Source organism: Pavona decussata, unplaced genomic scaffold (genome assembly GCF_977016875.1).
Source record: "Pavona decussata unplaced genomic scaffold, jaPavDecu1.1 SCAFFOLD_76, whole genome shotgun sequence".
Classification (NCBI taxonomy): Eukaryota; Metazoa; Cnidaria; class Anthozoa; order Scleractinia; family Agariciidae; genus Pavona; species Pavona decussata.
This window is the reverse complement of record NW_028145494.1, coordinates 774,889-799,471: the sequence shown is the minus strand read 5'-3', so window position 1 is coordinate 799,471 and position 24,583 is coordinate 774,889. Positions and strand designations below refer to the sequence as shown.

The window sequence follows — 24,583 nt, the reverse complement described above, 5'->3', positions numbered from 1 at the left end:
AAACCTCTGTTTTTATCGTTCGCTCATGCTTGTCTATGTCTTAACAAACCGTTATGGATGTAATATTTGTGCGTTTAAATATTTGATCATCTTTGGGGTTCTTTTATGATCCAGGAAAGTTTCCTTAAGTCATTAAGTATTTCCCGTAGAATGACAGTTAATAGGACATTTGCTAATAAGTACCCCCGAAAGCTATAAACGAATTGTTCTTGGTGTTGTACGTCATGTTTCGAGACGTTCACTTACCGGACTCGTCAAAATTACATTCCCCAGATAAACACCCTCGGCTTAATCACAAGTCCAGGCTTACAAATAAAACGAATAGATCCCATCAAAACTCACTCTTTAAATGATAACTTAGAAAAACTGAGTGAATTTCCCGGTACATTTTGTCTTATTTTATCTTTTTACTGTGGGTATCTTAAGAAACCGTATCAAATTTCCTTGAAAGATGGGCGGTTTGGTGTCCTCCACGACTCACGTGCACACGTTCGAGCGTTTCGGTTGTAACGTGGCGAAATCTGTACGTGTCGGCTTTAATTGCCGATACATGTCACCATTTTTCCTTCTGAGTACAGTGAGCCGAAAATCAAAACATGCGCGTTACAAGCGTACACAGATAATGTGACGTCATAGAAGTGATGAACACGTAGCGAAATCAAACTGTTTCCAAGGTATATCGGTCTTTATAACAACTGTGCTAATCTATTTTTCCACTGTTACACTTTTCTTGTCCATTAGGAAACAAACTAGTTAGAAAATTAGAGCTTGACTTTTTGTAAAGTCACTGTTAAAGGTTACAGTTTGGAGCAACATCGGTACGTGAGTCACGGATTTTTACGGAAACCTTTTTTGGACAAATGACGTGTTTCCTGAAACTAAAGGTAAACGAAACCAAAGATAAATCAACCTTCCACGCAGTCGATTTTAGGGAAAGAAGGAGGGTAATAACGATTCCCCTGAAAACGACAGCGTGAGAGGCTTGAAGTAAACGTGAAAATGTGCTTGCTCCAGCATCTTTACTTGGACACTTTTTGGTTCGTGGCGAAAGAAGCGGAGAGGCAATATACTATCCGATTGGCGGGCAGATTGAGGAGAATAATAATAATAATAATAATAATAATAGTAATAATAATAATAATAATAATAATAATAACAAGAAGAAGAAGAAGAAGAAGACGAAGAAGATAATTACAGTTTTCAAGGGCATGCCGACCTATTAATCTTGTGTCACAGGTTTGTGAAATAATGGAACGAATCAGCTATAATAATAATAATAATAATAATAATAATAATAATAATAATAATAATAATAATAATAATAATAATAATAATAATAATAATAATCTTTACAGAATGCGCATGAATACCAAAATAGAAACCAAAAAAAAAAAAAAATAGTAATAAAGTAAGAACACTAATCAGCAACAAAGAAAGGTTCAAAAAATAGAAAGCAACCACACGATTCAACGTTTCACACCCAAAACATAATTGTATTTTCATAATAAATAAATATGTCTCCTAACCTTGGTAAAAACAAGTTCAAAATATCAAAACTCTAATTTAAGCCGGATCGACTTGTTAGCCTCTCAACTAAAAGATTTGGTTGCGAACAAAAACGTGCCTTCCATTGCCTCTGAATCCGATATTATTACATTGGCCGATTAATTTTAACAGTTCAACGCAAAGAACGCAATTATTTAAGGAACTGATCGAATCTCGAAGCAACAACATCAAATCTGTGCTAACCGCGAGAAAGTTAAGGAAATCGACCGCGATTTGTTCAGGTTCTTGATTTCCTTCGATCCTGGGAATGGAAAAAGACAGAATAGAAGCGAGTTACTTTTAACAAGCAATTGAAAACCACGCTACTGTTAGCCTCGGAGGTAGCAGTCAGAATTGTGAGATGTAACCAAAGCCGCTTTAATTAACATTGCACCATATGGCATGGCAATCCTATCTTTGAAAAGTGGAAATTTTATGTTAAAACTTTAATATTAACCAGCATGCATGTAATTATAACAAATGTATAGCGCCATCGTGTCCAGCGAAAGGCAAGCAAAAGCATGGATATATCCTTAATGGTTTTATACCGATGTCCTCGGCTCTGGAACAAATTACAATAACTTATGCACCTTTTTCAGTTGGTGCTAAAATTGTACCACTCAATTGCATTTTTCGTGCTTAAAAATTATTCAATTCCTAATACTCTGACAACGTGTGAAATTGTCTATATACAAATGTCATAATTTAAATGCCTAATGGTTGTGAAATTATTACTAAACCCTCCAACTCCAAACAGTGTTCGATAAACATTAAAGACAGTACAAACAGTAAAGACAGTACAAGACGGTGACGTTCACAAGTCACCAGCAATTATTAAACAACGCTGAAAACAATTATTTTCCGTCGTATAATTGCAAATTAAATGCTGGCGCTGCTAAGGGTGACCTTGATCATGTTATATATTTATAAATTAAAAATTAAAAAAAAGAAAAGCGGCTCAATTTATAAAAAAGCAATAGGAAATTTTCCTTGAGGCTCCATATATATAAAGCAAGCCAAATAGCATTACATGAATGCACAGAATAGATTTGAACATTTCCATCAGTCGTATTTCTCTGTGTCATCCACAGACGCAGGGGTTAGGCCTAATTAATCCGTCGCATTGCAGTCACGTCCGATAGCATTCCAGTTACCAATAAGAATCAAATCTACCTCACTCCGGTCCACTTTTGTAAGTGCCATTCACCTGTCAAAGTGTCTTCCTTGATGTTTTTGTGGTTAGTGATTTTCCAAGATTTTCTGGGCTCGAATTTTAATCTGAACACGTCTGAAGTGACATGGAACATGACCAAAGTTGAGATTCTGGAAGTAAAAAACACGCCGTCGATTTTGAAGGTTTTTGTAAATACTCATCTAGTTGCCATGGTTACGTAAGGCTATAACCAAGCTTGAAAACGAGGCTCGGGCGATAACGCTCGCTGATCCCCAGACTCCTTGCATTCTCCTTCCAAGGGCATCATATCTTGAATCATTTCTTCTAGTGTGAACTGGCGTTGAGGTCTTGGAAACACACCCAATTCTTTATCCCTTCGATTTGTCTTGTCTCTTGGCAGCTTTCTTGTGTTGATATCTTCATCTATGTTCTCGGAACTCTCGAATGGCTTTTCTCCGGGAATCCGCTGAGGCTGTTTGACCTCTTGCGGGTTCGAGATGTTCTTGTTGATGTCATAGACCACAGCGCGGCCACGTGGAGCTGCGCTTTCTTCAGAGGAGGGGTCGTACTCAACAGTTCCTCTGGCGCCATTGTCTGTAAAATCCCCCTGCAATTTCTGAAAACAACAACAACAACAACAACAACAAAAATTAGTAAATTTTAGGAAGGCCGGGAAAGTGTGGAGGACGCAAGTGTTGTAATTGGCTTAAATTATTTACAATCTAGTCTTCAGTGTTCGCCACAACAAAATCCGTAGAACATCGAAACAAGTTTCAGTAGAGCGCTTCTTCGATGTTATGCGGGCCAAAATAACACTTATGCCACCCCCCCCCCCCCCCCCCACACACACACACACCTCTTTCACCACTCAAATATACCTTATTCTGCTCGTCGTTCGAAGGGATCTGCTCATCATTCGAAGGGAGCCTGGAACAGAGAATTTCGTGGTTGCTCAACGTTGTTTGTGGAGTAACTGCAGATTCGTCCAAGCTATATTTGCCGGCACTGACCGGAGCAGACCGAGTAAAGGATACAGGATTCTTGCTCATTCTGTGTGCATCACCGCTGTTACTGCTTCTTTTCTCGATGCTACTGATAAGAGACTGCACAAGAGACAACTTCCGGGGTGAGCCAACAGTGACGTCATCCTCATCCGGGGATTTGTCGTTGTACTGCTGGACATCAAAGAACATAGCCTTATCCGTCGGCTGTGTCACCGACTCATTTACTGAACTTGGATATTCTTCCTTTGGGGAACTTCGAGAACTCGCCTCAAAAATGCGTCTTTTCATTGTTGGAGTGACAGATCCCTCCAAGTTCAAATTCATCAGGCAATCTTTTACCGTTGGAGAGGTTCCAAACTCCTGGACGTCTGGCTCAGCTTTCGACTCCGGGGTATCTCGCTCGTTTTCAACCGAGTGGAATAACTTCCCAGCAGGACTGGTCCCGAATGAGAAATCACTGGAAGTTTCTGACAGACCAGAATACCGATGACTCTTAATATCGTAGTCAGTGTCTGTAAAATCGCTCAGTAGATCACTGGTAAAGTCACTATCTGTTTCTAAGGAACACGCTGATAGTTTTCTCCCACCGTTCATTGCGTGCTTCGGGGAATACTTTTCATCCGGGGATGAGATTTCGGAGATGTGAGAATCATTGTCCATTTGATCTAAATTGTCACTCAGGTTAATGCAAGGAACAGTCGGTTGTCCATTAGAGATAACAATCGGGCCATCCTCACTGTCCATTCCATTTAATATATCTTCCCTTTCTTCACTATTTATTCCATTTTCTCTTTCGTCTTTGTCGTCGGTTTTCTTGACTTCGCTGGTCGTTTTCTCCTCTATATCACTTTTGCTTGGTTTTGAACCTGCTAGTTCTTTCTTCTGAGGTACAGATTTATTTTCCCGGCGCGAAGAGGTCAGTGTGCCACGCCCTGCTGTCTTGCCCAAAACTACGGTACTCTTAGGAGCTGTTCTTGCTTTGCTGGTGAAATTTTGACCATTTTGCTGTGTCGTGGAGGGTTTCCTTTCTCTCGGGGTGGAAGGCAAAGACCTGTGCGCGCGTACAGGCTCTTTAGCTCCTGTTGAAATTTTCCTGTTTGTTACCGGTTGTTCCTGTTTTTGTCGAGGGGTAGGTATCTTGGACACGCTGGGTTTTCTATTGCGCTCTTGTTTCTCTTCTGCTGGCCTCGGCGTGGGCTTCGTTGAACCAGGTAATCGCGTCTTCGCCTCAGGCGCAGCTGACGAGGACCTTCTTCTGGCAGTAGTCTCCCGCCGTCGTATGTCGTCTGCAAATGAAGAAAAGTATTCAAATCGCAGTTTTATTTGCGTTTAGGTTTAGAAGCTCTAAAAGTGGTCCCCGGCCAAACGTGCACCGACCAAAGAACTTGATAGTTGAAGACCGCTTTAACCATCGAGCTGGAAAATCTTCCAGTTTTTGAGAAAAGAAACGACAAATTAACTACAACTACTAATCTAAAATGGCCGATAAAATGTTAATGCGGTAACTTTGCACGGCTCTCAGAAAAGATGAAACCATTTGACCCTGTTTTGTAAGCCCAGTAGAATTCGGCCATTTTGTTTTCAAGGCGTTAAATTTCAAAAGTTATTTATCGATCTCGGATTGACTTCTTGATGTTCCCCCACGTCATTCTGAAGGTTAAATAGACCTTCCTTCATTGCCTAAAGTCGAGTTCAGTAGTTGTGCTTACATTTAAGACTGAGGCCATGGCACATCGAAAGACAGTTCACGTAACATTGAAAATGGGAAAATAAGCATAGTCTACAAAACCCTCAAAAAGGTACCCTGAGTACCACGTTCGTTGGGATGTCCACTCGACCCGTGGCTGCATTCCCCACTGCGAAATATAATACAGCGGCTTGATAATTATACTCACCCTTTGACTCACTCCTCATTGGTGCGGCAGAGGACGCCCTTCTTTGAGTCTCTCTTGGCTTAGAGCTCACCGAAGTTTTTGAGCGAGGCTCCATCACAGGTACCATTGGCCGCGGTCTGGACCCGAAGGAGGCGCTCCGAGATACCTGCGCGGGCCCTGCCCTAGGAGAGCCTACGGGTCCACTTGAACTTAAACGGTTCCTTCCAGTTTGAGATTCCCCTTGTGGTCCCCCGATGGACGATTTCCGAGGGCTTGTTGCTAAGCTCTTCCTTCGAGCTTGACCCTGAGCACCATTACACACAGATGTACCTCCTTTGGGAGACCTCTCATCTGTTACACTTTGCCTTCGTGTCGACGAGGATGTCGGTTTTGAATAGGAAGGACTTCGGACGTCTACAGGGACGCTGGTCAACTCTTGCATGCTTTTGCTCTTCCTTGACAGTCTTCCTCGGTGCTGTGTGTCGATGGTTCTGGGTGGCGTATCACGTGTCATTGTGCCCCGCCTTTGCCGGTGCTGCAGACGCGGAGAGGATGGAGAAGGGCTTCGTGTGGGGGATGTGCTCGTCGTTCGCGCCACAGGATCTCGTGGACTCTTGAGCTAAAACAGAGATATAGCATCAGTCATCTACCGCTTTATTAGAATGCTGTTTAACCTTGTCCTACTTTTGAAGTGCAACGTACTGCCTCGTTTTGAAGACGTTGTGCGGCGTCCGAGACTCGGCTCTCATTTCTTAAGGACGGTGCCTACTAATTCAAAGGTATTTTTGTTTAATAATTAAGCTTCAATTTGGAAAAAAAAAATGACATACTTTGTTATGTAATAAAGCTTTTAGAATTATGGTAGCTTAATTATCTATGAAGAATGCGCGGTTACCCCAAATTTTCTTTTGGGCTTTCAATAACACTTGCTTCAATCTGCTGCTTTTCCCGCATTTTCACAAACCGCGCAAAAATACTTAAATGGTCACACTTCAGGAATTCAACCTCATACACATACAGCATAACAAAGAGTACCACAAACAAATAAAACAACAACAACAACAAATGCTCAAAAGCTGTCCCCTTAGTCATCATACTTAGAACCACCTTGTACAGCAATCATAAGCTGCAGTATTACTGATAAGTTCTGCCCAGTAGATTTAATTTGAAGGGTCACACTTTAGGAATTCATCCACAGACTCAAAAGTTACAAGCAGCATAATAAACAGCACCCCTGAAAGTACTGCTCAATAGCTTTCGTTTGAATGGCAACACTTTAGGATTTCCTCCACAGACTCAAAAGGTAGAACCACCTGACCTTGCGCAACATAATAAATGGCACCGTAGGAGAGTACTGCACTGCTCAGTAGCTTTATTCGGAAAGGCAATACTTTACAATTTCATAAACAGGCATGGTGGGATGCTTTTTTAATTATAAATAGATGGTGCTTTGAAAGATTCAATTCTTTAACTCAGAATTCTCGGAGAAAAAAGGTGGCGAAGGGAAACAGCTATTCTCTAAGTTGAATTATCGCTAAAATATACACTTTTTTATATATAAAAACGTCTAATTTTGAGGCTTAACGGCATTATTATTATTATTATTATTATTATTATTATTATTATTATTATTATTATTGTTATCATTATTATTATTATTATTTATTTATTTATTTATTTTTTTTGCGATTTGAGCCTGAAATCGTTCTTAGTTCTGAATGTTGTGTGGTATAGTATTTCAATAAATCAGTGTGGACTAAGTTCGACTACAAACTGAGTTGTTCTTCAGTGTATCATGCAATAAGAAAACCACATTGTTAATGTTAAAAAAACGTCCCTAAGTATTTGAGTTAATTTTCCTTTTCAACTACAGTTTTACATTTCTTTTTAATACCTTCATTTAAACTACTCACAAAAAAGTGAGCAAAATAAAAATTCTTAACTGACTCTCAGCCTGGGTGTGTTCTTAGTGTGCTCTTAAAATTTTGGTTAATCTCGGCCTGAACGTTCTTATAAAAAAATATTCTTGTAAAAGAAAAAATATATATATTTTTTAGGCTTACTGGGAAATCAAGGACGCGTTTTTTGGGAGTATTCCAGAATAGGATTACACGTTTCTCAGTGTTTCCGGAATAAATACAGTTTAATCAGAATAAAAGGAATTGTGTTCTTTTAGGAAGGGTTTTCGGTTTAATGAGAATAGGAGGCATTGCGTTCTTTTCGTAACCGGTACCTGTCTATTTTGTTAATATTCCTGAACCGGAATTAAAAATGCGCAAAAAATGCGATCCGTTCCCTTCCGTTCACATTAAATTTATTTATTTATTATTTTTTTTTTTACTGAAAAATAAAATTTGCTACAACTTGATGAATTTATCACTTTGCAACTAATAATGGAAAGAAAAAAAAAAGGAAAATAAAATTGCGGAGAGTAGCAAAAATCGACCCTGCCAGGACTCGAACCTGGAATCCCCTGATTCGTAGTCAGATGCCTTATCCATTGGGCCACAGGGCCTGGCACGATAGGTGACGTTTATCTTTTAATATTTAAACCACTACAAATAAATTATGATAATCGTTTTCGCCGGGAGATTCATCGTTACGATTGCTTCGAGAATAAAGACCTTAATAAAGATAACCCAACGTATCTAAACCCAATCGAACGTTACTCTTTTCGAAAACGTCGAAGCTATAAAACTGTATAAAATCGCGTGATTCGCCTTGCCTCGACTCACCTCGTGTTTGGTGGAGCCAGAGTTTACGATATTAAAGAAGCAACTCAGCGCTACCCTGATCAAAACTCATCTTCAATACTGTCGAACGATTGTGCTCAACGATTGTAAGGTGATTAAAAGAAAGTTAACGTTCGATTGCAATCGGCTGAAGATGTGATGCTGCGATGTGACGTGGCGTTATCTTGTTCGATTCAGCGTGAGGCCGCGCATAAGAAAATACTTCCGTAACGCTACGTATAAAGAAAATAACGCCTATCGCACGTCACTGAATTGAACTAGCTACAACTTATCAGTCTCTTAGATTGCTCCCGACCCGAATCGTTTGAAACCTTTATCAAAATCGTTCAGTCGACAACTGAACTGACTACTGACTGCGGTCGAATTAACTGGCTAAAAAAAAGATTCGAAGGATGAATTAAAAGGCGACGCCATACAGGAAATGTTGCTTGTTCGAAAAAAAAAAAATAAAAAACAGGAAAAGGACTTGTTCCTAGGTGGGTTTGAAGATCCTCCACTCCGTTTGCTGATCCGAATTAAACAAACTTCAAGCAAGTGATTCGACAGTACAGCTGTTAAACTGAGCGGAACTGTTGCTTCAATGAACGGAGAATGTAAGAAATGGTCTTCCAACGTAAATTACAAAAATGAAATTAAAAAAAATTACCAGAACACAGCTGCTGTTTCAATAAAAAGTGAGGAAGAAAAAAAAAAAGAAAAATAATCGTCCCCGGGTGGGCTTGAACCACCAACCTTTCGGTTAACAGCCGAACGCGCTAACCGATTGCGCCACGGAGACTTGGATGCTACGTCCACTTTAATTTTAAATATTTAAACCAATTGCAAGTAAGCTTGGCCTCGATTTCAAACCAAAAACCTTAGTGTGAGCAGCGTAAGAAAACCAGAAACTCAAGTTTACATATTATTTCGACGAAAATATTAAAACTATAGAAAAATCGGGCAAAGATTTTTTGATACAAACCTGTGAAGAGGAAGTTTGGGGCGAGGACCAGGATGCTGCACGCCCGTGTGTCACAGGTATACCACTCGAGTCGTGGCTGTCGGTACTGGAAATACTCATTGAGCTTGGAGATCGACCAATCACATCACTTCCACAGCGCGATCTCGGAGACTTCACCGAGTTTCTTCTTTGCCTCTCTAAAGTTTAAGGGTGACAAAAAAATTGAAGTAGAAAAAAAAACTGATGTTGAACTAAGCATGATTCGATAGCAGTTACATCTTCTCAAAATACATTACACTGTTTCGTTTAGCAAATGCTCGTGGGACTAATCACGGTCTTTTATATCATAGCTTCTGTAATCATTATCGTGAGACAAGCCACACTATCTCAGTTAGTCCTATAACACGAATGCGTGATGTCGATTAGACTTTGTGTGACAAATTTTCTTCACCGCACTCATCACGTTAAGTTCATAGAAAAACGTTTGAATGCAGAGGTCCACACAACGCAGGTAATTTTGCTGGTAATTTTGCCGGATCTCTCTTGTGAAAGACCTCGTGCCAAGCGTCACTTGAACGTGAAAATACAAAACTGAATGCTATGTCCTTTATATTTTTGTTAACTCATAAATACAAGTACGCTGTCTTCATGTCATGTATTAGCCATCATTTTTTTCCATGTATTTTTTCAAACTTTAATTTAAGGAGCCGTTACTATATTTTCCTTCAGTATAGCTCTGGCCCTGAGGAAGACTAATTCTATTAGTCGAAATATTGGCCACTAATAAATCTGCCCTTTGCCGTAGTGCCGGTCTTGCATTCAGTTTTAGATTTTTGCTAAGTTCATGCTAGTGTTGTCAGATGGTTAGCTCAGCCCGCCTGTGGGTTACTCGTTATGTACAACTCTTTTTTGGCCTCAAACTAGAAATAAAAGACATTTGCTTCACTGTTTTCCTTGTTTATCTTCCTCAAGGGTTTATTTAGAAGGTACAATTTTCTTGCGTGCAGAATGCTGATAACAAGCCTAGAATACGAATTGTTTTGTGTAAATTAGATACGCTTATCGCGCACAACAAGTTAGACTCCTAAAACCCAACGACAATCGTCTATCGTGGGCATAGACAATGTTGAATAACGACCCTCTCTCATCCGGACAAATTAAAAGAAAGTAAGAAGAGAGACCCAGAAGACTTGTTCTTGAGTAAAAACAAAAAAGCGCATCATCGCTCCTTTTACTAATGTTAGCTAATTATGTCCTTCACTCACCAGGCATCTTACATGGATCATGTTTGTCAAAATATCTCTCCAGTGTGTCCCATCCTCCACCAACTCTTACCATCACGTGTTTGCGCATGACCTAGTAAGAGGAAACCTCAAGACAATAAGCCTTCACTATGAGCCCTTCGATAAACGAAATCTCTTTACGGTGGCCAATTTACCTTTAATTTAGTATCAACTCTGTTAGATCCGCACTAACGAAGTGCTAACGCTCGAAACGTCAGCACTCGAATCTCTTTACGGTCGCCAATTTTCCTTTAGTTATCAACTCTGTTATAAACTAAACATTCGTTTCTTCTCGCCACCGACGCAGCACCACAGTTTCTTTAGAAACTAACGCACTGATACTCTTAGAGTACTTTTGAAAACAAACGTACGCGGAAACAGAAAGCTTCTACACCCATATCCCAATTAACACTGATGAATATAAAACAAAACGGCTACTTAGCAGATCAGGTATCCGAAGAGCAAATAAGCAGTACTAATTTCTGATTTCACACAACGAAAACAGAATTTGCAGTTCAGAAAGACATCCCCCGCTTTCCTCTAATGATAACTTTGACCAAATATATAAACAAGGCAACGAATCGACACGTTTCAAAATGGAAACGAATAGAATGTTTTTCAGTTTACTGCGACTCTGTGATAGGTCTCTTAGGGTCTCTTTCTCAATAGCCTGTGCACAGCCGCCCCGCCCGCCTGAGGGGAAGGGGCGGCTGTGCACAGGCTATTTCTCAATCAACCATCTTTAAAGAAAGCCATAGCTTACTTGCGCCACAGAGTTCCCCTGCACTAGAGGGATATTACCGATATTTACCTAGAGTCTTCTTGTTTTGACAGTCACTTGAAATCCCTAAGATTCTTATGTTGCCTGCCAATTTTAGCCAATCAAAAGGAACCGAAGAAAAATTCCTTACCCTGACAAATATCAGAGACTTGTTCTCTCCCATTCGGTATTTCCCTTCCGCAACGCGGAGGACTGGAAACCGCACTGGGCATGTGCATTGATCCCATACCTGAAAAACCTGTAAATACAACAAAAACCAGTCATTCCTGATTGAAACCTGCATGCTAATATAAGCGCATCATTAAAACTAAAAAGGAAAATGTTTTACCTAAGGAAATGTTTCCAAGTCTCGTAAAAAAAGGTTACTAAATGAGTAGACAACATGAAGATCATTTGGTTGTTCACAGACTCAAATTTTGCCTCCGAAATTTACCTTTCCCAGCGGTTTGGCCATACTGGAAGACTAATATTTCCACTACAATGCTCCCTAATTTAGTCAGACTTCTGATATCACGAATGAAGCGTGTGTAAACTGAAGGTCCAGCTTACAGTGTGTTAACAAACCACTAAATCGGGTGATGAATCCATTGTTGCGCACAACTTTGCAGAAGTTAAACGGCTTCTACTTTGGCAGCAAATTCGGCGCGCGTCTTAACGGAGGATGCACAAAATTCTTATTTTTTTCAAATATTGCAACAAATATCAGTAAAACTTCTGACTTTGCCTAAAATTTATCTGGCAGAAATTTGGTATTAAAACATTTGTGATTGCTCACGTAACTTGATGTTTCCCGCGGTGTCAGCCATGTTTTTCGATATTCATTATCGTAACGTTGACATTTTTATACCATTTTCTTTATCGGTTTTAATTATTTTTTTTTTTTGGTCAGTTTGGACTGTCTTCTGAAAGTTTAGATTGAAGATGGGAGCTGTGCAAAGTCACCGTCCCATTCTGCGGCGGACCGCAAAGAAAACAGTTTGGATATTCTATTTATCCCCCAAGTTTCATTGCTCCTGAAGGTACAAGCCCCAGCCTGGCGCAAAAAGCCCAAGCTAAAAAGAGCGTGAATCGTTTGAAGAATTTTAGTCTTTCATTAAAATAAAAATAGATGGACAGTCAGGCAGTTACAATACAAGTGAACCCGACCGAAAAACAACTTAAACCTCTTATCGCCTAATTTAAGGTCATCTCGAAACGATCCTGTAACGCTGATTATCTATATTTGCTTATGTGCCAGTTAATCCGCCAACGCTAAACATTCTGATATCAACTGATGCGTGCAATTTCATTTCAAACCCAAAACAAACAAACCATTCGGATAAAGCTATACAGGGGCTTTGGTTGGTCGCGTAACGAGGCAACCAATTTCGTTCGAAATCACTTTATACTTCTTCCAGCAACAGTAAGATCCAGAACATCCTTGCCAGTGTTCCAAACTAACATTATAAGACTCAACAAAAACTGGTACCTTTAGGCGGAATTTTGCCAATATTTTGGCCTTATTTAAATAATGAGATGTTGTTAACAAGATATTACTAGAATTATTACGAAAAACCTATGAATGCTTGTTTCGTACGGTAGCTCATCGCTGCACTAAAATGCTTGGAAGTAAAAACTTCAGCATCGCTGGTAGTTTGAAAACTCTCTTTTTAATTCTCTTTATTTCTTTTGTTGTTCGTCCAGCTCGGGTCTTGAAAATTGCACGCAACAACGAGCTCGATGGACAGGAATCCATCCGGAGATGAACAATATTTCACGTGCGATTTTGCAACGAAATATTCGGGGATTTTAACCGAAATAAACATTTTACGAGCTGCACGTCCCATCTGTTTTCGAGGTGTTTTAACACCAATTAATAATCATCTTCTTGTTTGCGTCATCGTTCAAGGTAATTTTGAAAACATTAACGAGGGTGAGAGCAATCCACTAGGGTCTATTAGCAATTGTGACCGATTTTATCCCCCCTTTTCCTTTTCTACCAAATCAATTTATTTCCCATCTTGAGCATAAAGGCTGATGTATGAACACGTTTGCTATAAACAAGTCATAAGCAATCTGACCAAGAATCAGTGAAGAAGTTTGTTTGCTGTTTTTTGCATCAAAATTTAATTAGCATCTTTTGCTTGCCATGAAAGCATTGAAGTATGAAAACGTTTTATGACCTACACCTTATACCAACAACTGTAAACATTTTTGAATTGTCAACCTTTTTTCGACGACTTGTTAATCGAAGTATGAAAACGTTCATGATAAACAAAATATGAAAGGAAATCGTAAACAAATTGAGACACCAGGTTTTTTGGTAAAGTGAGTGTGAGTATTATTCAACTGAAAGCACTTATTATTATTATTCTTTTTTTTTTAAAGATAGAGATTGTCGCATTTTCCAACAAAAGGATTTGTTCATGAATTTCTAAAATTCGAGACGAATTTAAGTTATCCATAATTACTGTTCGAATTTTGAGGGGAAAAAACAGACAATAAAATTAATTTTTGGGTTAAAACTAAGACGGATTAAAGGATTAACATAAACGAATTGAAAAGGGATTACAAAATTAGTAACATGACGGACGCATGATTTCGACATCGCCATATTTCGGTTTTTCAGAATCCTGCGGTTTGCGATTCCAGTTTTCCTCGAGGGTGTTTTAACAAAGTGCACGGCTCACATTTTAAATTACCCTCCAAAAGAATATTGTGCCATGCAATGAGCAATAATTACTCCAAATCATCATTCTATACATCGTGAATTTAGTGTATAGTACTGCTAAGAACTAATTAAAAACCAACAATTTTGTTGACTTAACTTGTGAATAAGAACATCAAAACACGAAATTGAAAACACAGGTTTTTAGCATTTTCCTGAATTTTCCCTCGGTGAAATAAAAACAATATTCATGCTTCCGAACTTTCGCGAGTTTGCATTGAAATTAAAAGAAATTAGTGCAGAAATTTACATATGGAAACACATTGATCACATCGCGTGAAGTGAAGCACTATAGTCTTGGTCAATTCTTATTCTTTACAAATGTAGCAAAGAATAGAAATTGGATCGTTAAGTTTTATAGAGTACAACTAAGTAAAGATAGTGATTTTTTCGGCATTGCAACGGCAAACAGGAAACATCGCATCCAGCTTTCTTACCGAAAAATTATTAATCGAACCTCAGACACTTACTCACATTTTCAATTAAGATATTAAAAGCAGTAGTAACTACTTATGGGTGAATATTGGTGAGACCATCAATGGTATGTTTATCTGTTTGATAATCTCTGTTTCTCGGTCCACTATACATGTACATTGCTAGTTTTCTCTGGTAAATTCAAATGATTCGCCGAGGACAGGAAATTTTCCTGCTTCAGTAATGGTTGATCGACTTCTAAGTGAGCACGTTCGTTCAGTTTAATACGCAATAAACCTCTCGTTTAAAAAGAACCAATATTTAAAATATTCTTTTCAGAACTCAAACAAAAAATTGCACCGCCTTTCGGCGTAATAATAATTATACTCTGAGGGAAAAAACACGTGCGGCTGTACAAACAGCGACCTGTTTCAATTTTAATATTTTAATACATAAAATACAGAAGCACTTCTCATTTCAGTCCAGGAATTCTCGGTTGTGGAGAATTTTTTTTTCAAGCAAAAAATAATTTTTAAATCATTATAGAAATTTACTCTGTAATCTTATGATAAATATAATGCAATTTTCGTGAAACAAATCCTTTCGGAATTAAAATAGGGTCTATGCTTTCTACATGAATGATAATAATTTTGGTTTCTTCAGTCGCTTGGTGTATATAAAGGAAATTTCTTTTGATTCGCTTGATTACTCTCTTTATCCTTTCTGTTACCTTATTTTTCAGATCATCGATTCGTGAAACACGAGATAGTCTTGTGGTCACAAACGAAAACATAATTTTAATATAGAGCAAAGGTAAAGAGGATAGAATTTGCAGGGTCACGGCAAGGAGTTTACGGCTCGCCGACTAATATTTTCGCCTGGTTTTAGTGATCAATAATTTTTTTTAGTAATCGCAAATCTAAGCTCTTTACGAACAGCGAGCAAAGTTACTGGTTTTGTAATGCAAACAAGTTGAGCTAACAAAGTACAATGCGATTATAATGAAAACTTTTTGTGATAAAAATGGAACTGTCAGACTGCCTAATTTGAATAATGGTAGTGTAGTATATTTTGTATAGATAACTCTCGGCTCGAATCATGACCGTTCATTACAATTCACGCGCTCCTTGCTGTGCCGTATCCCTCGCTGTGTACTTTCACTTGAATCATTCAATAAAAGCGCCATAATCTATTGACATTTTATTATTTTCAAGTTTAAGACACCTTTCAGGGCACGTACTCACCAAATCATCGAGGCTGTGAGATTTATGTTTCTTTTTTAACCGAATCATCGGCTCTTCCATGATCTCGTCCGCGTGGTGTTCAATTTCTTGGTCGATTTCATTCTCCATTCTGACCAAATCTGGCGGCTCTAAGCCGAATTTTACGCTGATACGAGCCACCTCCATCAGAGTTAAAATAACAGACTTCTCGTTCTTATGAAGAACAAGATCTTCCGTTTCAAACATAATAACATCCGATACTCCAAGTTCACGACACCACCGAATAAAATTCGCTACATTGTCTCTTGCAATGAACGAGCCGCGAAAGGCTGTCCTTTCTTTGTAAGTAACCCCGCACAGTGGAAAAGTGTTTCGAGGTATAGATGGGTTATGTTGAAGAAAATCTTCACCCGTGCTTTGAATCGCGTTAGCAAGTCTACACACAACCACTCCCGTTTCCAGATCTTCTAACAGCGTCTCTACCGTAATCACCAGACTCAAGATACTCGACATCCACGCCGTAAGATCCTCTTTCATTGCCGCCATACATTTGTCTGGGCCTCCCGATCGATCTCTGCTCCGCTCCGCCATGTTTCCAATAAAGCTGTGCTTCTTAATAACCGAAATATTATTCGTAAACGTTTTTCTCGATTGGCCGGCTCCTATTGGCTTGGCATATTATTCGCCAGGAGAACGATAACTCAACAACGGCTGCATAGCGATGAACGATTTTTCAACCAACCCATCGACGCTTGACTGCGATCTATGGAAACGAATTTAGGAGCGCGCGCGGCTTGAATATGTAAAAGTGGATGTCGATAAAACATTCATAACATATACAAACTGCACTACTGCAGCGTTCGTCCGCTTTGTTTACAGGATTACGATTGTTGTCGCGCCTGCACTTGTGATCACACGCTTCGACATAAAAATCAATTGTTAATGACACATGGTTTATTTAAAATCCTTTATTGGCGATCGCTTGGCATATAATGAACTGTCCACGTTGTCTTTGTTGCCGGTGCCTCGTTTCGGCCGTGGAACGTCTGAGAATTGGGATTTAGCTGAAGCGGACAAGCAGAATATATGTTGCACTCTTGATGCGCACAACATTTGATGTTGAACAAAACGGTTTATTTCTTTTTCAGACAGATAACTCACGCAGCGCAAAATTTCGTTCTTTAAATGTTTTCCCCGGGGTGCTGGCTTTGTTCTTGGCTTTAGTATATGTTTGTTTGTTGTTCCGCTATCTGAGCGCAGTTTAACTCATATACAAATATGATTATTAGTGTTTAATAAACAGTTCTGAAAAAACGTGACGTTTGCCAAAGCACAGTATAATATTAAACCCTCGTTTACCTAGCTCGGGTCAAACTCTTATATATTGAATTTCGTTCGATTTCACGCTATATCGACGGCAGTCACAAGAGCCCCCTACCGGAAGTGCCACTTAAAAACTCTTTCGCTTTATTGATCTCTTTGTTTTCTCTGGGGTTTTATCACTGCAATTTAATACACTTCTTTACCCTCCCCATAGGAAGAATCTTTACTGTCAGTACATGCAGTCTGGTAGGTCTTTGTTATCAGCAGTCCAGCAGAGAACTGACCTGGGATCCCGTGACAAACCAAGGGTAATTTAATAATTTGACCTCATGCTTAGCACCTTCTTAACACTTTCGCACAGTTAATGGTAATATCATAATAAAAGAAGACATTTATACAGGATGACTGCTTCAGTTTTGCGTTGTGCTTAACTATGCTCCTGCTGTCATACAATGATGGAACTCACACAAAAGATTGCTTATCGAGTGCTTGGTCCTTCATTTGGGGTCCGGGGGCCACGCGCGAGAGGTGCGCGCGAGCACGCGCACGAATTTTGACAGTTTTTTTAATTGTTTTTTTATTTTTTTGCAAGAATAACGTAAGAGAATCTTTTATTTCAGCGTAGATTGGTTGGGAGGTATCAGATAGTAGAAAATGAAATTTTTAAGGCTGGCCTGGCCTGGACTGGCTGTGAACGGAAAGCAAAATTAAAGAAACGATTCCGTGCGCAGGAGTAAAATATATAACGGCCAGCCGCGATACACCGGAACAGATTTATGAAACTCTATGAGGTTATACCTTTGACTTTGTCTTTGATCGCTGACGCACTCAAGCTTCCATAAAAAGGTAAATATCCGGTTCCCAGCTTTTAGGTTTCCATAACAGTTCGCGAATCAGTCTCTGATTACCATTAAGCCATTGAACCGTATTACAATTGAACAGTTCTGCTCCAAATTCTACTTGCCGGTAACATTTCTGCAATATTTGTCTGCAGTGTAACCGAACTTGCGCGTCATTTGATTATAACTAAAGTCTGCAGTACAGAGGCTCTTTGAACAATTTTGGTGAATTATTTATGACGCCATAAAGAGTGTACATGTGAGGTCTCCTCTATTTAAAGTAAGTAAGTAATTTATTTATCCACGTAGAACGTGCTCGTACTAAGAAGATAATACATTCAACTCCGTGATAAGAAGCTTGCCGCTAACGTAAAACAGATATAATTCTGGGAAAGAACCACCCCAACGAAATGTCAACATAATCTTGATTGGATACATAGCTCCAAACATTCCATCACACTTGAGGTCATGAGTGGATTTAAACAAATATTAAGGTCAATCCTGTTTTGTTCCTGTCTGCATACATTATCATGTCTTCATGTCTTCTGGCTACTTTATTTTGATCGGTGCTTCCAAGCTTTCTTCGATTTCATCATGATACTTTTGAACTCGGACAAAAATTAAAACAGGTAACGAGGAAACTGCACCGACGCCCTCATAAGTCAGAACTGAATATTTTACAAGTGTACGGTTGAGAATTGACAGATGTGGTGCCCGATCAGTACAATCAGTTTCCCCAAACTAACCCAAGAGGAAATGAATATGAATCCACAAGGATTCTTTTACTGTGAAAGGGTTCAAAATGCAGCACTTGCGTGGAGGACCACCCTTGATAAGGAAGCACCCATAGACTACAACAGTTAAAAGTCGAAAGATCGTTACATCAAACCCCAAAGTAAAAGTTGTACTACTTCTGAACCTCTTTCGAAAGTCCACTTCCACATGAGTCACTTAAACCGGTACTAAGTACTTAAAGATTACAATTACCAACGTTCCACCCAAATTTTAAAGATCTATTACTCAGTTTACGAAAGCGGTGAAAGGAAGCAAGTTAAACCTCTGAATACAACAGTTAAACCCCTGAATCGAACGTCACCTAAGAAACTTTTGTGTTAAGTTGTCCCTCGCAAGTTATTCTATTTACTCACTCGTGATAATCTTTATTTACGAAAACGTGCCAGTTTGTGAGATGGAAACAACATTATGTCTCAGAAACTGAAAATAACTGGTTTCGAAGCCGTCGGTCACGTGCGTTCACCTATGAAGATAAAACGGGTGTATTTTAAAAAGTGTCCGCCATTCAGTTATCTGAAACGCTCTTCCGGCGATATGCGTGAGGAGAATATGTTGAATATTTCTGTTCTTTTTGCAACATCCAAGAATAGTTCGAAGCACGGATGATAATTTTTATGTTTGTTTCCTTAGAAAGTGAAAGAGAAATATTACGAATCAACGGACAATTATTTCATTATATTTGATTGTCTTATTTTTCAGATTTCTTTACATTAGGATACCTCAAATACTCCAGTGAATACTCCCTCATCAGCTCCGGCTCAACCTACTATGGACGTAAATCGAAACATTCTTCGTGGTCTAGCCAGACAAAGGCATCTGTCAGTAGTTGAAGCATACGATGGAATAAAGAATCCGTACGTTTTAGTCATAAACAATGTCAACTTTCCCTTTAACATCGACCCACGGCCGAGAAATGGTGCAAGTCACGATCGAGACAACTTGAGAACGTTTGTCAAAGAAGCTGGATTTAAAACTGTTGTGGAGCGTTTCGATTTGCCGAAAAAGAAGATGTTGGAAGTGTTGGAGGAAACTCGATTGATGGCATCACTTGGTAGGTTGGATATGTTCTAACGTCTCTTTTTTACGAACTACCCCATAAAAACCGTAATTCCCCTCAAAAAGCCCATTAGTTAATTTTCAACCCAAAAGTCCAACCTCGTTCCCAGGGTCTCTCTTCTTCCCTGGGAACGAGGTTGCCAAAAGTCCCTCATCACTTCACACCTCCTGTTACAAATACACCCGAATACTTCCACCACGGCCAAAAACAGTAACAGCCCTCATTTTGGCAGAATTTATTAGAGAGGGCGAGTTTTTTGTGGAGAAAAATTATTAGACACAAAAGCTATCCGGAACATAGCCTAAAAGGGCCCTCTACTCCCCCAAACTTTGAAAAAATAACACAAAATTGGTTTTAAATTCACAAATCACAGGACGTCCAGATAAAGTTAATTAACTGAGTAGAAATGACAAATCAAGCATCAAATGTAGAAGAACGTAAAAAAACCCTCTGTAACATTTCATACTGTATGAGTCTAATTTTGCTCGAACCAAAAGGTCGCGAAGGTTTGGTGAACGACGGTAAGCGATGAATGGTTTATCTTTGAATATTTTTTGAAGGCGATCTGTGGAGTTGAGAATAGGTTGTTTCCTGTGACGTATTTCTTGAATATTAGGTAGTGCTGGGTTATAAGTGATCGTGAAGGGGACTGGGGAGTTGGATTTATCTTTATCATGATTATGTTCACCACTGGCACTTTCCGCTGCAACTCCACTCATGGATGTCTCACTTGCTCTTACATTGACAATGCAAGAACTTCGTACACTTTTAGCAACACCGGCGAAACAAGACAAATAAAACAACATATAACCTGTAATTTTACTAACCTTACATGTATGATTGAATGTAAAAAATGTAAAAAACAGTATGTAGGGGAAACCAAACGCACGATCCGTGAAAGGTTCACAGAACACAGACAAGCCTTCCTTAAACCCACGTCACGCCGACTCTACAGCACCAGTCCCTACACACTTCAACTTACCAGGTCACTCTTCTGCGGACATGCGACTCATCCCTCTCGAACTACAACCCACCATCAATGCCTCCCGCCGGCACGCGAAGCTTTTCTAATTTATAGATCGGGGAGGGAAAACTTTATCTCCAGAAGGCATTAACAGAAAAAACGAACGCTGAACCTTGATTATACACTTCTATATTTTTGTTATCTCAGATTTACAATTACGCTGTCTTCATGTCATGTATTAGCCAATCATTTTTTCCATGTATTTTTCAAACTTTAATTTAAGGAGCCGTTACTATATTTTCCTTCAGTATAGCTCTGGCCCTGAGGAAGACTAATTCTATTAGTGGAAATATTGGCCACTAATAAATCTGCCCTTTGCCGTAATGCCAGCCTTGCATTCAGTTTTGTACTTTCACGTTCAAGTGACGCCTGACACGAGATCTTTCACAACAGAGATCCAGCAAAATTAGCAGCAAGTTTAATTCCTGCATTGTGTGGACCTCTGCATTCAAAAGTTTTTCTAATTTTGCATTTGATAATGAAGGGAAGGTGGAGGATGGGATGGGGGGAGTCCTTCTCTCCCTACCCCCTCCCCCATAATAATATAATTTATAATTTATATCTGCCTTAAATAGTTCAATGCGGTATCATTTTAAAATTTTAAAAAATGCTTGTCCATTTGGTTTGCTTTTGTAGTTGATAACGACAGTTTCATCTGCATTATAATGAGCCATGGAAATGAAGAGGGTATCTTGGCATCAGACAGCCAAACAGTATCAGTCGACGACATAACAGCCAAATTTCAAGGTGGCATGTGCCCCCAACTGGCAACAAAACCTAAGCTGTTTTTCCTTCAGGCCTGCAGGGGTGATGTTGACGATGATGGTTATGTAGTCAACAGAGGGCCAGGCCATGTTTACCCAGATGCTGGTGATGATATAGAAGAGATGCCCGTGAAATTGCCATCAGAAGCAGATTTTTTAATTGCATATGCTACCACAAGGGGGTATGTATCATATCGACGATACACAGCCAAAAAGACGGATGCAGCGGCTCATGGAAAGATGCTGGGCTCCTGGTTTATTTCCTGTTTGGTGCAGGTTTTCCAGAAATACTCTCACAAAGAAGATTTGATGACAATGCTGACCAGAGTCAACAATTCTATGTGCAAGGTGTACACGATGCCTGGTGGGTGCAAGCAGATTTCATGTCAACTCTCCATGCTCACAAAGAAGGTGTACTTTGCTAACTATTTTGAGCAAGGATTAGCTGCAGATGCTGCTACAATTTAGAAATACTCAGAAAACAACTGTACTTCTTCAAGTAGTCATCCTTCAAACTCAGGAAGGACGTTCATACAGAAGTGATGCAGATAATCATAAGAAATCTAAAAGCACCTCCTTAACCCTTTAAGCCCTAGGAGTAATCAAGATCAAATTTCTCCTTTTTAAAATCAATGCTTATTCAACCCCTGAGGTCACGAGAATTAAGGAAATGATCAACTAAGGTGAATTTCCTGGATATTTAAAAAAAAATGACTATTCCCCAGTACTTTTTATAAGAAAAGTATGAGGACAAGATAGGAGAATTTGTTCTTTGATATTAGGGGTTAAAGGGGAAGGCACCAGAATCTCATTTTGTTGGCTACTCAAATAAATTATCAAAATATTTAACCCAAGGTACACCAATACCAGGTGTAGTCAATCGATAAACCGATAATCGATAACAGTCAATAGCAATCGATATCAATCTTCGATTGATATCGATTTCCGATACCACTCGATAGGAATCGATAAAGAAAAAAAGTTGTGAGTTCGATTGATATCGATCTCCGATGGAAATCGATAAGGATTGATTTATCGATTGTTATCGATTTTTATTGGAAACTATTTTTGTCAATCTCTACAAGTTAAAGATTGACACGATTTTTTTTATGGTTTTATTGAGTCATTCAATCGTGGATATATATGCAATGCAAATATCAACAAGCTGATACTAAAAGAACAAGAACAATAACAGAAATAATTTGGTATTTTTATCGATGTTAAGCTTCAGCGCGGTTCAAAGAAGAAGAGGAAGTTGCGACCAAAGTAGCGGTGTGCAACCCTCTTGTCTCGCTATAGCAACGCCATAAATATGAAGCAAAATAAACAACAAAATCAGTCTTTTTATAATTTCAGTTAATTACAATAAGAAAGAAGCGAAATGGCAGAGCAAGCAAGAAATAAAAAATAATCCAGTAGCACAGAAGTAATCACTTTTGCTCCCTAAATATTGATTAGGAAGAACAGATGTAAAAGAAGAAGTAATTTTCTGTGTTTTTCGTCGTCATAAAATAAAGGCTCGACTCGCGAATTGTGATATATTATTGTTTGGAAGTGCTTGGAGAGCGCCATAAAGGAGATGCAAGATGCAATCGACAGCGCTGGGATGAATGGCCAAGTTAAAATATTTTAAAACCCCAAACCAAGAACTACCTGCTGAAATAATAAAATGTTTTACCATTTGAACGCGGGTCTCGTATTCTTTACTAAATAGTAACGCCATCTTTGAAACGAATACTTCTCCAGAGACTCCCTGGAATTAGTAATTGTTATCGATTATTATCCATTATCTCAATCGATAAAAGTCGATAATAAATTTTTTCTGGGAGTTCGATTGTTATCGATTACCGTTATCAATCGATATCAATCACGGATTGATATCGATGGTATCGATTGATTTCCGATATCGATTTCTATCGATTGACTACGCCTGGCCAATAGGACAATGCCATTATGGTATCATTTGACCACAGCTTCCAGAATCCTAAGCTTTTTGTTTTCTCAAGGTAATTAGAGCTGCTAGTAAGAGAGATTCAGGTCCATATTTATCGCAAAGGGCAATTGTGCAGTTCCCGAAAATTTCACACCCACCCCATGGAAGGTCATCAGAAATTCCTAGGGGGGAGGGGGGTCTTAAAAGTCAAAATTTTAGAAGCTTCGACTAAAAATTAATTGTTAATGACACATGGTTTATTTAAAATCCTTTATTGGACGATTGCTTAGCATACAATGAACTGTCCACGTTGTCTTTGTTGCCGATGCCTCGTCTCGACCAGGGAACGTCTGAGAATTGGCGTTTAGCTGAAGCGGACAAGCGAATTATATGTTGCACTCTTGTTGCGAACAACATTTGATGTTGAACAAAACGGTTTATTTCTTTTTCAGACAGATAACTCACGCAGCGCAAACTTTCGTTCTTTAAATGTTTTCCCCGGGGTGCTGGCTTTGTTCTTTGCTATAGTATATGTTTGTTTGTTGCTCCGCTATCTGACCGCAGTTTAACACATATACAAATATGATTATTGGTGTTTAATTAACAGTTCTGAAAAAACGTGACGTTTGCCAAAGCACAGTGTAATATTAAACCCTCGTTTACCTAGCTCGGGTCAAACTCTTACATATTGAATTTCGTTCGATTTCACGCTAATATCGACGGCAGTCACAAGAGCCTCCTACCGGAAGTGCCACTTAAAAACTCTTTCGCTTCATTGATCTCTTTGTTTTCTCTGGGGTTTTATCACTGCAATTTAATACACTTCTTTACCCTTCCCATAGGAAGAATCTTTACTGTCAGTACATGCAGTCTGGTAGGTCTTTGTTATCAGCAGTCCAGCAGAGAACTGAGCTAGGATCCCGTGACAAACCAAGGGTAATTTAATAATTTGACCTCATGCTTAGCACCTTCTTAACACTTTCGCACAGTTAATGGTAATATAATAATAAAAGAAGACATTTATACAGGATGACTGCTTCATTTTTGCGTTGTGCTTAACTATGCTCCTGCTGTTATACAATGATGGAACTCACACAAAAGATTGCTTATCGAGTGCTTGGTCCTTCATTTGGGGTCCGGGGGAGTATTA

The 24,583-nt window shown here is 39.1% G+C and overlaps 2 protein-coding genes and 2 non-coding genes across 7 annotated transcripts; 1 reads left to right on the top strand and 3 right to left on the bottom strand.

The window, feature by feature from the left end:
* Nucleotides 1-1,899: 1,899 nt before the first annotated feature.
* Nucleotides 1,900-19,508, bottom strand: LOC146476503 (uncharacterized). 4 transcript variants are annotated; one of them, XM_085114374.1, is made up of 7 exons: nt 19,375-19,508; nt 11,485-11,592; nt 10,556-10,646; nt 9,312-9,487; nt 5,619-6,216; nt 3,598-5,009; nt 1,900-3,335 (listed from the first exon to the last, which is right to left on the bottom strand). In XM_085114374.1, the coding sequence occupies exons 2-7, from the start codon at nt 11,515-11,517 to the stop codon at nt 2,943-2,945; spliced, it is 2,703 nt and encodes a 900-aa protein (XP_084970500.1). In that variant the 5' UTR covers nt 11,518-11,592; nt 19,375-19,508; the 3' UTR covers nt 1,900-2,942. The 4 variants fall into 4 exon arrangements, with proteins under 4 accessions (XP_084970500.1, XP_084970501.1, XP_084970499.1 ...); XM_085114375.1 differs by lacking the exon at nt 19,375-19,508 and adding an exon at nt 17,820-18,018; XM_085114373.1 differs by lacking the exon at nt 19,375-19,508 and adding an exon at nt 15,720-16,650 and having other exon boundaries at nt 1,900-3,326.
* Nucleotides 8,040-8,112, bottom strand: Trnar-acg (transfer RNA arginine (anticodon ACG)). The gene has a single exon. It is a non-coding gene; the product is annotated as a tRNA-Arg (tRNA).
* On the bottom strand, nt 9,055-9,128 carry Trnan-guu (transfer RNA asparagine (anticodon GUU)). The gene has a single exon. It is a non-coding gene; the product is annotated as a tRNA-Asn (tRNA).
* Nucleotides 19,424-22,360, top strand: LOC146476502 (caspase-3-like). Its single transcript, XM_085114379.1, has 2 exons — nt 19,424-19,706; nt 21,373-22,360. The coding sequence occupies exons 1-2, from the start codon at nt 19,424-19,426 to the stop codon at nt 21,966-21,968; spliced, it is 879 nt and encodes a 292-aa protein (XP_084970505.1). The 3' UTR covers nt 21,969-22,360.
* Nucleotides 22,361-24,583: the final 2,223 nt, after the last annotated feature.

Bases quoted from the DNA above. Each gene is read 5' to 3' on its own strand.
- LOC146476502 (XM_085114379.1), top strand. From the start codon at position 19,424: ATGGACGTAAATCGAAACATTCTTCGTGGTCTAGCCAGACAAAGGCAT. The intron at 19,707-21,372 runs GTAGGTTGGATA...TTGCTTTTGTAG, and splicing joins TCGATTGATGGCATCACTTG to TTGATAACGACAGTTTCATC.
- LOC146476503 (XM_085114372.1), bottom strand. From the start codon at position 16,289: ATGGCGGAGCGGAGCAGAGATCGATCGGGAGGCCCAGACAAATGTATG. The intron at 11,593-15,719 runs GTGAGTACGTGC...TTGTATTTACAG, and splicing joins CTCACAGCCTCGATGATTTG to GTTTTTCAGGTATGGGATCA. The intron at 9,488-10,555 runs GTGAGTGAAGGA...CTTAAACTTTAG, and splicing joins TGATCCATGTAAGATGCCTG to AGAGGCAAAGAAGAAACTCG.